Below are 17,566 nucleotides of genomic sequence, written 5' to 3'. Positions count from 1 at the left end.
CTATATGGGTTTTATCCATAAAGGTATCAAGGGATCTCTTTTCTCAGAATATCTTCAGGGACTAATCACTATAAAAATAACTGGAACTTTTAGTGAATACATTCCCTGGAGATGTCCATTATCACCTATGGACAGGGTTCTAAATGTTTCCTCAACAGCTCGTGACATTCAGTAGAATCAATAACATGTTTGAATTATTACTATGTCTTATCTAACTCATTTAAAATTTTTAAATGTGCAAACTTCTTGTAACATCTTAATAAGGACAAGAAATTAAAATGCGTTCTCAATCGCAAATAGTGATAGAATTGGAAGCACCCAAATGAGTAGAAATATCCCAGTAAAACTTGGCCTAGGCACTGGGCTTCAGAAATAAGTTGAGAACATAAGTGGGAAAAAAAAGATGCAAAAGTTGAAAAACGAGACGCGTTCGGGAGTTGAACTAGAAGAGTAATCGCGGAAGGAGACAGCCTCGGGTTTCCGGAACGCGCATGCGCAACCCCAGCACTGCGCCCTCCGCCTCCCCAGGCCACGAAGGAAGTGACGCAACTGAGGGGCGGGGTGGGCTCTGCGCCGGAAGTGGCTTGTAGTTAGTAAATAAGCACGAAAAGGCGAGAGGAGCTGTCTCCATCTTGTTAGTATCTGCTACTCCTGCGACGCCGTGAAGATGGGGAGCGTCTTGGGGCTGTGCTCCATGGCGAGCTGGGTAAGGTGGTTTTTAGCGGCCTTCGGGGTGCTAGCGTGAGAGACAGAAGAAAGGCACCAGAGCTGGGCGGGTGAGGCCTAGAGAGACCGTGGTACCCCACCCAACGGGCAGTACCTTCCTTCCCCATTTTCTCCCTTTCTCGCCTGGCCACTCCGACTCAGCTTCGGGGCCCTGAGTCTTTCGAAGAGCTGACCGGGGTGGCCGTGAGGAGCAGTGGACGTGAGAAGTTGACCCCGATGGGAGAAGTGTAGCAGAGAGCTGGTAGTCTCCCTCCCCTACCCGTCTTTCGTGAAAGCTTTTCCCGATTCTTCCAGGCCCCCTTTTGTCCGATTTTTCTTATGTCTGCCTAGGCTATTTCTACAAAGGTTTTAGGCCCCTTCCTTTTGTGGAGTACCCCATCTCTTCTCGTCATCTCTTCCCAGCGACCTCAGACTGCAGCACTGTCATCCCTGGAGGCATGTCGGCCTCTTTGTTCTGTCGCGCAGGCTACAAATAAGTGACGGATATGTAGGGCAGCTTGGCAGTAATACTGATATAGTTATATCCTTTTTAAATGGTCCTAACTCTGCGACTGGGTCCTCGACCTCAATGGTATGAGAAAATTAGGTACTTCTCAAGTAATAATTTATGTATCTGGAAAAGCAGGTCAGTTCTGTGGTATTAAATACCAGTTTTTTGACATAAAGATGCTTGCGTAATTTGACATCTCACTTTTAATTAGGTGCACGTTGCATTTTGATTAGATAGCGTTGTTAGAGTGACACTATTCTTCATTATAGTGGCAAGATTTCTTGTTTCATGTGGTACAAATAAATTTGAGTTTGATATAACCACTCCCCCGCTCCCCAATAGACAAAATTTGACTTTACAGTTAATAAAGATATTTGTAATATGGGGCGAGATATTTGGGTTCAAGTCATATTTCTTTAATCCATGATTTATAAATTCCACTTATAACAATTGCTGGTCTGACTTCTCAGATGACCCCATTATATACATTAGCCAGCATTTTTAGTGTTTTACATACCTTACCTCTTTTTAAAAAGTTTTTGATATGGCTTGAACTATAAGTGTTAAATTTTAGTTAAATAATACATAGAGGTTACTCCAACCCAGGTCATTGTCTTGATTATGTTATTTTTTTCTTGTAGTTCGGTGTGGAAAGCTGGTATATTTTTCTTTCTTTCAAAGCTCAGAAAGTAGAGAATCACTTGAACCCATTGAGTATCTTATAAGAGGCATATTTAGTGTAATAATTTAAATGTATTACAAAATGATTATTATAGAATTGTCTTAATTTGGAGGATGTTTAATTCGATTTGTAAAGTCAGATTTTGTCCATTTATCAAGTGGGCCTGTTATTTGTATATAGTAAGTCATTAACTTAGATCAGTTAAGCCAGAATTAAAATGAACCTCATTCTTCCCTTGCTCCAGTTTCTTTAGACTTAATCAATTTTTGTAAAGGTTTTTTGTTTTATAAAACTGTAGAAAATACCTCAACTATGAAAAAAAGTATAAAAAGATTACATGTAACACTACTGTATAGAGATTAGAGTGTTAATTTTTTAATTTCATTTTGTGGTTTTTTTGTTTTGTGTTTTTGCTGTTAAGTGGCCTAGAATTAGATTGATCTTAATCCTTGGTTCAAGCATGGTTATTTGATTGATGATTACTTTAAGCATTATTATAAACCTCTGTGGACCTCCTGCCTAATCCTGTAACTACATTACCAGCAATATATGCCTGCTTAAGTGCTTTTCCCCACCCCAATTTTACAATGCTGTTAGTGAATAGCATTGATATTTTGAATCACTGTACTTTATATACAGTAACTATCACTTTTTGCCCAAGATATTTAATGTAGTTAAGTAATTGAGAAGAAGGAGCTTGTGATTCCTGACTGCTTATTTTGTGCAGCCTCTGCTAGATTTTTATTTTTTAGTACAATGACTTGATTTTGTAGAAATGATTCACAGTTGTTATGAATAGCCAAGCAGTGCAGAGTACAAAATGTAAATGTCACCAACAAAGTCCCACCACCAATAACATTTCTTCTCTCTCAATGCATATATACAGTTGGATGAATGAACAGACAAAAATACCTTGTTAAGGAACGGTAGCATGGTGGACATGTATTTTTAAAGAATTTAATTTTTTTTCTGAATTTAACAAAAGAATATAAAAGTAAAGGAATTGCTGAATGTTAAGTAAACATTTCTTCATCAGGAGATGAAAGAGTTCTCTAAGGAGGTGTTTCTAGAGCAGTGGTTCTCAGCTGTCCCACAGGGAATATTTGGCAATGTCTGCAGGTATTTTTCATTGTCACAACTTGGGATAAGGGGTGCTAATAGCATCAAGTGGGTAGGATACTGCTAAATATTTCACAATACACAGGATAGTTCTCAACAACAAAGAATTATTTGGCCCAGGATGTGAGTAGTGCCATGGCTGAGAAATCCTGCTTTATCCTCTTCACTTGGCCAGTGTAAGAAAGGGAATGAAATTTAAGAGTCTTAGCTGCTCTTTAAAAAAGCATTCAACTAATCATCCTATTTTCACCTCTACCTTCAGCCTCACTTATGGAGGCACCTGGTGCCACCAATTCCTGATGTATTCGAGGATTCTATACAAATTTTATTGCTTAACTTTTTCCTTACTTTCTCCTTTGATGGTTTATAATTCAACTTTCTTGACCCATTAAATCAGTTATTATTTTGTTCCTTACAGTTTATTCTCCTGGGTTTTGTTTTTTTTTTTACTTTTTAAGTTTATTCCTTCTGTTAAAAATCCTTTTATTTTTCATTTTATTGGTGTTTCTAAAGTAATTCATATATTCAGTTTGCCATCTTTAACCAGAATTCCTTTGTATTATTTTTTATATATGGCTGTATTGTGTTATAACCATAATTCCCACAGTTGTTTAATCTTAGAACTAAACCAGTCATCCTTAAAATATCTGGGACCCAGTAGCATCAGCACACTAGGAGACTTACTGGAAACACTGACTGGGCCCCAGCATTCTATTTTAATATGCTCTCCTCGTGATTCTGATGGAAAACCACAGTTCTACACTTAAATGGATTCAAAACTCAAAGCATTCTTTTTTACCATGGCTTCTCCCAGTTTTTTTTTTTTTTTAATGTTAATGTCATCTCATAATTGACCAAATTTGGTCGACCAGTAGATTTTTTCAAAAAGGATTTATGGATGATGAAATCCCTGAATTTTTCATATTTAAAAATGCCTCATATGTTTTTGAGAGACATTGTAGACTGGTATAATAGTATACCCATTTCCTTCAGGACTTTGTAGTTATTTCTATGAATTGTGTTCTGTCTTATCCCACCCTGGTAGTCATTCCCTTCCAACACATCTCATATACATAATTGACCTGTTTCTTCTGCTTGGGTATCTGAAGAGCTTTACTTATCTTTGAAATTAACCAAGTATGTCTGACTTCAAATCTTTTATCACTTTTTTTTTCTGGAAAATATCGTTCTTTTGAAAATACAGACTTATTTCTTTAAGGAAGTTGTTATTGTATTATATCTTTGAATGTCCTTTTTTGTTTTATTTATTTAGAGGATTCTCTATTTTAAGGGCATGAGTTACTTTCATGTTATATTGTCTTAGTTTTCCTTCCATATTATTTTTCCTATTTTTATTTTTGTCATTTTTTTAGTTGATATAATTTACATAAAATTCATACTTTGTAGTATGTGGTTCTGTGAGTTTTGACAGATCATGTAGTTGTGTAACCACTACAGAACATTTATCACCTTAAAGAATTATGCCATCCCCATCCTGGAGAATCCCTGTTTTTTTTTCAGAGTCCTCCCTTTCCAGAATGTCACGTAAATGGAATCATACAGCATATAGCCTTTGGAGTCTGGCTTCTTTTACTTAGTGTAATCCATTTGAGATTCATTCATATTGTGGTGTGTATTAGTAGTTTCTTCCTTATTGTTGCATAGTATTCCATTGCTTGGACGTACCACAGCTTGTCTGTCTACTCACCAGTTGAGGGGCATTTCCAGATTTTGGTGGTTAAGTAGCTGTAAGCACTCCTGTAAAGTTTTTTTCTGTGACTATAACTTCTTATTTTGTTTACCTAAATACCTTGCAGTAGGATGGTTAAATCATATGGTAAATATACATTTCACTTATAAGAAATTGCCAAACTGATTTCCAAGATGGTCATATTAGTTTTTATTCTCACCAGCAAATATTTTCTTTAAGTCTGTGGCTTGTCTTTTCATTCTCGGAATGGTGTCCTTCAAAAAGTAGAAGTAATTGTGCTTTCTATATTGATTTGCTTTGGCACTTTTGTCAAAAACTTCTTTACCATATTTAAGTCTGTTTTTGAACTCTGTTCCTTTTATGTGTCCATACTTTTGCCTAAATTACCCTATTTTAATTACTGTAGCTTTAAAGTTAGTCTTGAAATCAGGTAGTGTGAGTCTTCCAACTCTGTTCTTTTTCAAAATACTTTGGGCTACTCTAGTTCTTTTGCCTTTCCATAAAAGTTCTAGAAGCAGCTGGTTTGTTTCTACCAAACTCCTGCTGGAATTATGATTGGAATTGGGTTGAATTCATAGATCAGTTTGGAAAGAATTGATATCTTAATATGGATTCTTCCAATCCATGAGCCCGTTTATCTTGCCATTTATTTAGATCTTTGATTTCTTTCATTAGTGTTTTTTAATTTTCATCATTTGAAAGCTAGTGTATATTTTATTAGATTTATACTTAAGTATTTCTTTTTGTTGGTTTAATTTCAGTTTCCAGTTGTTTGCTGCTAATACTCAGAAGTATAATTGATAGATATGTCCATACTGATCTTGTGTCCTGTGACCTCATTAAACTTTCTTGTAGTTCTAGTAACATTCTTGTAAGTTCTTCGGGGTTTTTCATGTTGACAATTATGTGTGGAAGAAAGCAGTTTTATTTCTTCCTTTCCAAAGTATATACCTTTTCTTGCCTTGTTATATTGGCTGGGACCTCCAGTGTGCAGTCGAATACAAGTGGTGAGAGCAGAGATTCTTGGCCTTGTTTTGGATCTTAAGGGAAATCATTCAGATTTTCACCATGAAGTATGGTTGACAGCTATAGTTTTTTGTTTTTTTGATAAATGTACTTTATCAACTCGAGGATATTCTGTTTGTTTGCTGAAAATTTTTTAGTTTGTTTTATAATGAATAGGTATTGAGTTTTTCAAATGATTTTTCTGCTTCCACTGAGATGGCCAAAATGGTTATCCTTTAGTCTATTAATGTGGTGAAATGATTTTTTTTGTTGTTGTTTTTGTTTTTGTGGTACGCGGGCCTCTCACTGCTGTGGCCTCTCCCGTTGTGGAGTACAGGCTCCGGATGCGCAGGCTCAGCGGCCATGGCTTGTGGGCCCAGCTGCTCCGCGGCATGTGGGATCTTCCCAGACCGGGGCACGAGCCCGCGTCCCCTGCATCGGCAGACGGACTCTCAACCACTGCGCCACCAGGGAAGCCCTGTGGTGAATTGATTTGATTGATTTTTCAAAAGCTTAATCAGCCTTGCTTTTTCCCAGCTAAACCCCACCTGATCACAATGTATCCTTTTGTATATTTTTTCTAAGACTATTTTCTTTTAAAGCAGTTTTAGTTTCACAGAAAAATGAGAGGTAGAGATTTTCCATATATCCCCTGCCCCGACACGTGGAAAGCCTCCCCCATTGCCAACATTCCCCACCAGAGTGGTGCATTTGTTACAATTAATGAACCTATCAATACATCAACACATCACAATCACCCAAAGTCTGTAGTTTACATTAGAGTTCATTCTTGGTGCTGGACATTCTGTGGATTTGGACAAATGTATAATGACATGTATCCACCATTATAGTAGCATACAGAGTAGCATACAGAGTAGTTTTCCTGCCCTAAAAATGCTCTCTGTGCTTTGCCTGTTCATCCCTCCACCCACTCCTGATCTGTTTGCTGTCTCCATAGTTATGCCTTTTCCAGAATGTCATACAGGTGGAACCATACATGTATGTATGTAGCTTTTTCAGATTGGTTTCTTTCAGCTAGTAATATCTATTTAAGGTTCCTCCATGTCTTTTCATGGTTTAATAACTCATTTCTTCTTAACATTGAATTATATTCACTGTCTGAATGTACCAGAGTTTATTTATCCATTTACCTACTGAAGGACATCTCGTTTGCTTCTGAGTTTGGGCATTTACAAATAAAGCTGCTATAAACATCCATGTGCAGGTTTTTGTGTGAACTTAAGTTTTCAACTCCTTTAGTTAAATACCAAGGAATGCAATTGCTGGATTTTATGGGAAGAAATGTTTGGTTTTGTAAGAAACTGCCAAACTGGGGGGATTTTGATTTGGATTGCATTGAGTCTGTAGATCAAGTTTGAGGAACTGACATCTTAACAATATTGAGTCTTCCTAATCCATGAACATGGAATATCTGTCCATTTTGTAGTTCTTTGATTTTGCTAATCAGAGTTTTGTAGTTTTCCTGATATTGATCTTGTACATACTTAGTTAGACTTATACTAAGTAATTTATGTTTTTGGATGCTAACATAAATGTTATTGTGTTATTTCAAATTCCACTTTTTCATTGCTGGTGTATAGGAAAACAATTGACTTTTGTACATTAACCTTGTATTCTGCAACCTTGCTGTAATCGCTTAGTTCCAGGAGTTTTTTTGTTGATTTTGCACTTTCTATGTAGATGGCAATGTCACCTGTGAACGAAGACAATTTAATTTTTTTCTACTAATATGTATACCTTTAATTTCCTTTTCTTGTCTTACTACATTCTGGACCTTCCGGGAAAATGTTGAAAAGAAGTAGTGAAAGGGAACATCTTTGCCTGATTTTAACGGGAAAACTTCCAGTTTCTCACCATTAAATATGATGTTGTCTGTAGGTATTTTGATGATGTCCTTTACCAAGTTCAGAAAGTTCTCCTCTATTCCTAGTTTATTGAGAGTTTTTATCATGAATGAGTGTTGGGTTTTGTCAACTGCATTTTCTGTATCTAAAATGTGATCATATAATTTTTCTTATCTTCTTGATGTGATGGATTACATTAATTGATTTTTGAATGTTGAACTAGTCTTGCATTTCTGGGATAACTTGGTCATGGTGTGGAATTCTTTGTATACATTATTGGATTTGATTTGCTAATGTTTTGTTAAGACTTATGCCTCTATGTTCATGAGAGAGGTTAATCTTTTATTTTCTTGTAATGTGTTTGTCAGGTTTTGTTATTAGAGTAATGCTGACTTCATAGAATAAGTTAGGAGGTATTCCCTCTACTCCTGTTCTCTGAGACTGTAGAGAATTGATATAATTTGCTCCTTAAGTGTTTAGTAGAATTCACCAGTGAACCTGTCTGGGCCTAGTGCTTTCTGTTTTGGAAGGCTATTAATGATTGATTAATTTTCTTTAATAGAGGCCTGTTCAAATTGTCTCTTTCTTATGTGAGTTTTGGCAGCTTGTATCTTCCAAGGAGTTGGTCCATTTATGAAGGTTATCAACTTTGTTGGCATAGAATTGTTCATAGTATTCTTTCATTATCCTTTTAATGTCCATAGGGCTTGTAGTGACATCCCCTCTTTGATTTCTGGTATTAGTAATTTGTGTTCTCTCTTTTTTTCTCAGTTAGCCTTACTGGGGGCTTATCAATTCTGTTGATCCTTCCAAAGAACCAGCTTTTGGTTTCATTGATTTTTCACTATTTTCTATTCCTAATTGCATTGATATCTGATCTAGTTCTTATTTTTTCTGTTTATTTTTGATTTAATCTGCATTTCTTTTTCTAGTTTCCTAAGATAGAAGCTTAGATGGTTGATTTTAGATTTTCTTTTCTGATAAATGCATTCAGTGCTATAAATTTCCTCAAAGCACTGCTTTCACTGAATCCCACAAGTTTCTATAAATTGTGTTATTTTCATTTAGTTCAAAAATTTTTTTAAATTTCTCTGGAGATTTCTTTGACCTATGTGTTTATTTTAAAAAGTGTATTGTTTAATCTCTAAGGATTTTGGGATTTTCCAGTTATCTTTTTGCTGTTGATTTTTAGTTAATTGCATTGTAGTCTGAGAGTAGTCAGTGTATGGTTTCTGCTGGTTTAAGCTTGATAATGTGTTTTATTGTCAAGAATGTGGTTTTGGTGAATGTCCTGTGTGATCTTGGAGAGGAATGTGTATTCTCTGGTTATTGGATAGAGTAGTATATAAATGTCAGTTATCCATTTGATTGGTGGTGTTGAGTTCAACTGTATCCTTATTGATTTTCTGCTTGCTCAATCTGTCCATTTCTGAGAGACAGGTGTTGAAGTCTCTTAACTGTGATAGTGGATTCATCTATTTCTCCTTGGCATTTTATCAATTTTGCATTACATAGTTTGATGCTCTGCTGTTAGGTGCATACATATTAAGAATTATGTCTTCTTGGACAATTGACCTCTATCATTATGGAATGCCTTTCTTTATCCCAGATAACTTTTGTTGTTTTGAAGTCTGCTCTGTCTGAAACTAATATAGCTATTCCTGTTTTCATTTAGTGTTAGCCTGTTGTATTTTTCTCCATCCATGTACTTTTATTCTGTATATGTGTGTATATTTAAAGTGGGTTTCTTGTAGATGACATAATTGGGTTTTATTTTTTGATCCACTCTGACAGTCTCTGTTTTTTAATTGATAAATTTAGATCTCTGACCTACAAGGTGATTATTGATAGATTTGGATTCATATTTACCATACTCGTTAATGTTTTCTGTTTGTTGCCCTTGTTTTTCCTGTTGTGTGTTGGGGGGGGGGTTGTTTAAGCATTGTATATGATTCCATTTTCTCTCTTATATAGCATATCAGTTAAATTTTTTTAACTTCTGTAAAATTTTATTTATTTACTTATTTTTGGGTTTGTTGCCCTATTTATCAGTGCATTTGGGCTGCTCTAACAAAAGACCACAGACTGGGTGGCATGTAAAGAACAGAAATTTGTTTCTCACAGTTCTAGAGGCTGGTAGTCCAAGATTAGGGTGCCTGCGTGGTTATCTTCTGTGTCTGGTGAAGGCCCTCTTTGGGTTGCAGACTGCGAACTTCTTCATATGTCTTCACATGGCCGAAGGGGTGAGGATCTCTCTCGGGTCTCCTTTATAAGAGCACTAATCCCATTCATGAGGTCTCTCCCCTTTTGATCTAATTCTTCCCAAAGGCCCTATCTCCTAACATCATCGTATGCATTAGATTTTCAACATATGAATTTCAATCTGTAGCACCATGGAATTTGCAGTGTACGTTTACAACTAATCCACTTTCAAGTAACAGTATACCACTATACACACTTCAGTATAATGCTGTACCAGTTGATAGCTAGTGTGAATACCTTGTAATAGCAGAACAGTCTTTCCTCCTTTCCTTTCTACATTACTGTCATTCACTTTATGTGTGTGTGTGTGTGTGTATATATAAACAATGTGTGTATATATATACCCACATATATGTATGTATTACAGAAGTATGTGTATAGGCATAACATATATGTGCATACATAATACATTGTTTCTCTTGTTATTTTGAGCAAACGTTAGCTCAACTAAGAAAAGTAAGTTTTTATTTCACTTTCGTTTACCCTTTCTTTATGCTCTTTCCTTTTTTATGTAGATTAGAGTTTCTGACCTATGTTATTTTCCTCATATCTAAAGAACTTTGAACATTTCTTGCAAGTAGGTCTACAATTTGGCAACAAATTCTGTTAGCTTTAATTTGGGAAAGTATTTCTACTTCTTTCAAAGGATAATTTGCAGAGTAGAGAACTATAGGTGGGTGAGTTTTTTTCTCTCAATGCTAAAATATTTCACTTCACTCTTGTTCGTGGTGTCTGAGGAGAACTCGGATATAATTCGTTACTTGTTTATCTATAGGTAAGGTGTTTTTTCCTCTGGCTCCTTTCAAGACTTTTTATTTTCTGTAGTTACAAGCGCTTTATCTAGGTGTAGGGTTTGTTTGTTTTGTGGAGGGTGGGGTATATATGTCTGATGTTAATTTGGGAAAATTCTGTCATTTAAAAAAATTTTTTTTTCCCTTCTCCTTCTGGTACTCCCATTATATTATACCATTTGTAGTTGTCTCACAATTCTTGGATGTTCTGTTGAACAAAATATCAGTCTTTACTCTCTTGGCTTTTTAGTTTGGGAAATTTCTATTGAGATAGTCTACAGCTCAGAAATTATTTCCTTAGCCATGTCTGCATTCTTCATTTCTGTTAGTGTTTTTTATTTCTAGCATTTCTTTTTGGTTCTTTTTTAGGATTTTCATCTCTGCTTCTTGTAGGCTGTCTACTTTATCCATTAGAATCCTTAACGTATTATAGTTGTTTTAAATTTTTGGTTGGTAAGTCTAACTTACCTGCCATGCTGGTTTTGATGCTTGCTCTGTCTCTTCAAATTGTGTTTTTTGCCTTTTGTTATGCCAGTAATTTTATTCCTAATAGCCAGACACTATGTACCAACTAAAAGGAACTGCTATAAATAGACTTTGGATTGTGTCATGGTGAGGTGTGGGGGAAGGAGAAACATTCCATCATTCTCTGATTAGGTCTTAGTCTTTTAATAAGCCTATGCCTCTGGACTGTGAACTTTACAAGTGTTTCTCAGTTTTTTCCTCCCCCCTTAAATGGGGGAGGATGGCTAGAATAGGTTGGAGTTGAGTATTTCTCTTCCCCTAGATTATTTATCCTCTGATAATACCCCAGCAAGTTAGACTCTATTTAACTAGTTTCTCTTGAGGTCGAGTGTTAAGAGCAGTGTTCTAGTATATTTCAGAATGGTTCCTTTTCCCCTTTGCTGCAAGAAGCAGGGGGGAATTTTTCTCTCATGTTTACTATGAGAACCTGGTTGAAGTCCTAGAGGAAAAGTTCACAAATTTGTGGGGCCTTTGTATAACTGGGTTTTCCTGGAATTTTTAACTCTCAGACTTGTCCACAGTGAGGCTCCAGCAATTCTTCAGTTATTCTCCAGGATATCCTCCCTGCACAGTGGTTCCCAAGTGAGTTTCCACTTGTGGGCTCTAGTAAGCCACGACTCCCTATATTCACTTGTCTGTCTCTTCAGTCTTGGGGGCAGTGACTTACCCTATGTCCTCACCTAGCTTATGGATCCTAGAAGAATTGTTGATTTTTTTAGTCTGCTTGGCTTTTTACTTGTTGTTAGGATGGAGTGGGGTTTCTAAGCTCCTTACCTGTGGAAATGGAAACTGGAAATCTTTGTATACTTTTTATATTGTTGACAAGATATTAGGGACTTTTTTTTTGATGTTCATAAAAGATATTGGTCTGTTGTTTCCTTATGATATCTTTGGATTTAGTATCACTTTTTTGCCTCTTCAGTTTTCTGTAAGAATTTGGGTAGAGTGGTTTGATTTATTCTTTAAATGTTTAATGGAATTCACTAGTGAAGCCGTCTATGCTTGCGAAGGTTTGTAACTACAAATTCAGTGTCTTGACTAGATACAGGGTTATTCATCCTATATATTTCTCATTGAATGATTTCTGGTAGTTTGGATTTTTCATGGAGCATGTCCATTTTATCTAAGGTGTTGAATTATTGAATAAAATTGCTCATAGTTTTCTCTCATAATCATTTGATGCTTGTAAGATCTGTAATAATGTCCTCTCATTTCCTACACTGATGATTTGTGTGTTCCCTCTCTTGCTGTTTTTTATCCTGATCAGTCTGACTATATAGGTTTCTAAATTGTAATGTTCTTCTAAAACTAGCTTCACGGACTTCCTTGTTTCCTGTTTTTTACCTCATTGATTTATCTTTATTCTGCCTATTTGGGCTACAATTTGCTCATTTAATAACTTAAGGTGGAAGCTCTGATCAGTGATTTGATATATTTATTCTTATTTAATATAGCCATTTAATGCTATAGGTTTCTTTTAAACACTGCTTTAGGTGCATTCCAAAAATGTGATATGTTATTATTTTCATTGTCTTTAATTTATTCTTTGATGTCTTTTGCCTGTGGGTTAATTAGACTATGCTATTTAGTTTCTAGAGATATCTTTGTTATTGATCAGTATTTACTTCCATTGTGGACCAAGAATCCATGTATGATTTGAATAATTTTATATTTATTGAGATTTGAGATTTGTTTTATGGCCCAGAATATAGTCTGTTTTGGTTAAGTGTTCTCTGTGCTTTTGAAAATAGTTTTTACTGTGCTTTCATTAGATGGAGTATTTCCTAAATGTCAGACACAGTTGATTAATAATGTTGTTCAAGTTTTCTATATATTTATTGGGTTTTTTTGCTTCTATTTCAATTAATGAAAGAACATAAATGTGGATTTGTTTGTTACTCTTTTTAGTTTTATTAATTCTTTCCTTGATGCATTTTGAAGTTCTCTTTTAGATGCAGAAATATTTACGATTGTATGTTGTATGTTTCCTCCATGAATATCCCATATTTCCATGTATCAATATGTCCCCTTTTATTATGAAATGGCCCTCTTTATCCCTGGTAAAATTCTTTACTCTGAAGTCTACTTTGTCTGATACTGCTGTAGCGTGGTATGTGTGTATGTATATATATATGTGTGTGTGTATGTATTATTTTTGTATATATATGTATGTACACTTTTTTCTTTATACTTTTAACCAATTGTGTCTTTGTGTTTAAGTGGGTTTCTTGTAGAAAAGTTGGATCTTGCTCTTTTATCTGACAATCTGCCTTTTAATTGGGAGTGTTTAGTCCATTTATGTGATTATAGATTATGTTTAGGCTTAAATCAACCACCTTTCTATTTGTTTTCTGTTTATCCTCTCTGTTCATTGTCTCTTTTCCTTAGTTTTTGCCTTATTTTGGATTAATTAGCCATTTCTTAGTATTCTGTTTTATGTCTTTTAGCTTACTAGCTGTATTTCTTTGTTTTGCTTTTTTATAAGTCACTTTAGGGTTTTTAGTATTTAACTTAACTACAATCTACCTTTGTGTGATATCCACTTTATTTCTAATTTAAGTGTATACAGAAGTATAGTTGAATGTCTCCTCTTCCAGCCTGTTTTTTTTAATTAATTAATTTTTTTTATTATTTATTTTTTGGCTGCATTGGGGCTTCATTGCTGCATGGGCTTTCTCTAGTTGCGGCGAGCGGGGGCTACTCTTTGTTGTGGTATATGGGCTTCTCACTGCCGTGGCTTCTCTTGTTGTGGAGCACGGGCTCTAGGTTCATGGGCTCTAGAGCGCAGGCTCAGTAGTTGTGGCCCATGGGCTTAGTTGCTCCGCGGCATGTGGGATCTTCCCGGACCAGGGATTGAACCCGTGTCCCCTGCATTGGCAGGCAGATTGTTAACCACTGCGCCACCAGGGAAGTCCTTCCAGCCTATTTGTAATTGTCACACATTTTACTTCCATCTTTGTTATAACCACCAGAATACATTGCTATTATTTTTGCTTAAAAAAATAATAATCTTTTAAGGTAATCTTTTTGATGTAAGAAAAAAATACACACTACTTCCTTTGTTCATTTCTTTTGGGTAGATCCACATTTCTGCTGGTGTAACTTTCCTTCTTGAAAGATAGATTTGTTAGTTTTTGATTCTTTATGCCTAAAAATGTCTTCACTTTGCCTTAATTTTTGAAAGATATTTTTGCTGAGTATAAACTTCTGTGCTTACAGTGGTTTTTTTCATTCAGTAATGACATTTGGCTTGCAGTATTTCTTACTAGAAATTGATACCTTTCTTTGTTCCTCTTTATATAATGTGCCTTTATTATTTTGCTTGCTTTTAAGATTTTTCTGTTTACCATTGTTTTTCAGCAGTTTATGATGTGACTTGGTGTAGTTTTCATTATATTTGTATCACTAGGGTTTTCTTGAGTTTCTTGGATCTGTGAGTTTATAGTTTTCATTAAATTAGGAACATTTTGGCAATTATTTCCTCAAAAGGACTTTCCTGTCTCCTCTCTCCTTCAGGAGCCCCAATTTCACATATATTAGGCTGTTTGAAATTGTGTCACAACACTAATCCTCTGTTTTGTTTTTTTTTTTTAGTTTTTTAATCTCTAATTATGGATCATTTCTTTTGCTATGTCTTCAAGTTCATTAGTCTTTTCTGCAGTGTCTTATCATGTACTTTTTGGTTCAGAGATCTTATTTTTCATCTCCATAAGTTTGATATGGATCTTTTAAATTATCTTCCATATCTTTCCTTGACATGCTGTGTTCTCTCCTTGAGCAAATGAAGTATAATTACAATAACATTAGAGTGCCATTATTTATAACTGAATTAAGTCATCTGTGTAATTTCAGGTTGGTTTTGATTTATTGACTTTTCTCCTCATTGTAGGTTGTTTTTTCCATACTGGCATGCCTACCAATTTTTTTATTAGCTGTTAGGTATTGTAAATTTTACCTTGATGGGTGCTGGATGTGTTGTATTTTTAAAAAACATTCTTGGGCCCTATTCTTAGACATAGGTGAGTTATTTGAAGAGAATTTGATCTTTTCAGTGTTTGCTTTTAGGCTTTGTTAAGTGAGACTGGAGTAGCTTTAGCCTTATGGCTTATTTCCACACACACCCCCTACCCCCCCCCACCCCTGCCCAATACTGTGTAATAATAATAGCCTTATAACTCTGCTCAAGGCCTTATAAAGTTCTTCCACTCTGGCTGGTAATACCACCCTCCCCACTCCCCCACCCCCACCCCACAGAGTAATTTAATCAAATGCATGTACTGATCAGTGCTCTGCTGAAGACACAAGTTGAAGCTTCTGCAGATCTCTGGAGTTCACTCTTGGTGTAGCTTTCTCCTCTCCTTGTTTCTGCCCTATGAACTTTAGCTGCCTTCACTTCCCTGAACTCTCAACTGTCCCAACTCTGTCTCCTCAATTCAGTAGACTGCTGTCCTCTGTCTGGATTCTCCTCCCTGCACTGGAAACTCTTTCCCAGGCAGAAAGATTGGGACAGTCATAGAGTTCACACTGTTTCATCTCTCTCAGAAACTAGTGTCCTACATTGCCTATTGTTAATTGTCTGAAAAACCATTGTTTCATTAATTTTTTTCCCTTGGATTAAGGCAGTAGGGTAAGTCTGGTCACTGTTACTCTATCTTGGCTTGAGTTTATGGTACTTAATCCCAGACTTTATTCATCGATCAGATTTTATTTTCAGCTGTTTTTGTTTTGTTCCATGATAGTTAATTACTGTTTTTTTAAGCATGTTTTTCCCCTTCTCATTTCTTCTCAGCCTTGCAATCCTCCTTTTCAGCTTGTTCTATTCTTTTCATTTTGAGCTCTCCTTTTTGCTTCAGGTGTACCAATTTTAGGGAATTTCCTCTTCTTACTGAGTTATGTTTTATTTCAGATTGGATTTTTCAAATGCCTTTTTTTTGTCTGAGGGGACATGTTTGCTTATTTTTATGTTTTGCTAAAGTGTGTTTGCATTGTTTCCACGACATTTATTTTTATCTTACTGAAGTTTAGTATAAGTGGTTCTTATCCTACCTTATATTGGTTACTATAGTGTGTCTGGCTTCTACAATTCTCCCTTCCTGTGGTATCTGATGGTATGGTGGAGCTCAGCCTAGATTATATTCAATTCTTTTGAGGATACTTTCATTTTGCCTTTCTGAGATATTGTTAAATTCCATTACTAGTATTTGCCTCTCCTGCTGAGGGAGATATTCTTTTTCCCTAGGATATACTACTAGTTTAGTGTGGAGTTCTGTTAGACAATGCTAGCTAGCCTCACTTGTTCACTTATCCTGTTTTGCCTGATTCTAATAGAAAATTTTACTGTTATCACTACTACCAAGTCAGAAGAGGGAAAAGATAAGGATATCAATTCACTTCTTTTCCTCCTCTGGCGTATCTGAGAAATATCAGACTTTTGTGAATTCACCAGCATGATTTCTGGGGTTAAAAGGCAGGAGTTGGAGATCAGCTTGTAAGTGTGAATATTCCATTCCTTTTCTTAGCTAAACTTTGGTTGCTGCTGCTGTTTTTTCCCCCTTTTGTTGTTTTAACTGAGTTTACTCATTTTGCTTGATATAAAGGGCAAGCACTTTTTGGTTTTACTTTGCTTCAGTTTTACCCAGAAGTTACTAAATTTTATAGTTTATAGATAATATATGTGAACCAAATCTCTTGGTAATTACTTTAACTCCAATCCTTTCTTTTTTGAGTAGACAGAATGTAAGTTTTCACTGTATCATTTTAAACTATACTGACTTTTAAAGTTCTTTTTCCAGATACCATGTTTGTGTGGCAGTGCCCCATGTTTGCTGTGCCGATGCTGTCCTAGTGGAAACAACTCCACTGTAACTAGGTTGATCTATGCACTTTTTTTGCTTGTTGGAGTGTGTGTATCTTGTGTAATGTTGATACCTGGAATGGAAGAACAACTAAATAAGGTTAGTTTTCTTTTTTTTTTTAAATGATTAACTGAACCTTTAGTATGTATATGCATAAAACTGCTTCTTGTGTATTGGAAACAGAATACTGTAAAAAGGAAGAATACTTAATCCGAGTTTTAGTAGTTCATGATCATTTAGGAAAGACAAACAGTGAAAGGCAGCTTATTAAAATTCTCTGATGGTAGGGCAGAAAATGTGTTGTGTTAATATGAGGAAATCAGTAATTCTAACCAGGGAAATGTCAGAATCACTGTGGGTCTCATGGAAAAAGGGACATTCTAAGAATCAGTAAATTTTTGTATGCAGAAATTGAAAAATAGGAAGCAGAATGAGGATAAAAGCTTTTTGAGCTAAGTATGTATGCCTTAGGAAGATTTATCTGATAATTAGGATAGAAGGCAGCAGTTAAGTATGGTGGCTCTTGGAATGGTGT

General features: G+C 35.6%; 1 protein-coding gene across 1 annotated transcript in view; it reads left to right on the top strand.

Annotated features, from left to right (window-relative positions):
• Positions 1-555: 555 nt before the first annotated feature.
• The window catches only part of SERINC1 (serine incorporator 1), a 31,735-nt gene continuing 14,724 nt past the window's right edge, over positions 556-17,566 (top strand). The window contains exons 1-2 of the mRNA XM_030853562.2: positions 556-706; positions 16,969-17,130. Coding sequence (XP_030709422.1) covers positions 668-706; positions 16,969-17,130 — 201 coding nt within the window. The 5' untranslated portion in view covers positions 556-667. The remainder of the gene's footprint in view (positions 707-16,968; positions 17,131-17,566) is intronic.

This window comes from Globicephala melas, chromosome 14 (assembly GCF_963455315.2).
Source record: "Globicephala melas chromosome 14, mGloMel1.2, whole genome shotgun sequence".
Taxonomy (NCBI): Eukaryota; Metazoa; Chordata; class Mammalia; order Artiodactyla; family Delphinidae; genus Globicephala; species Globicephala melas.
Note: the sequence above shows the minus strand (reverse complement) of the source record. Positions and strands in the feature narration are given on the sequence as shown.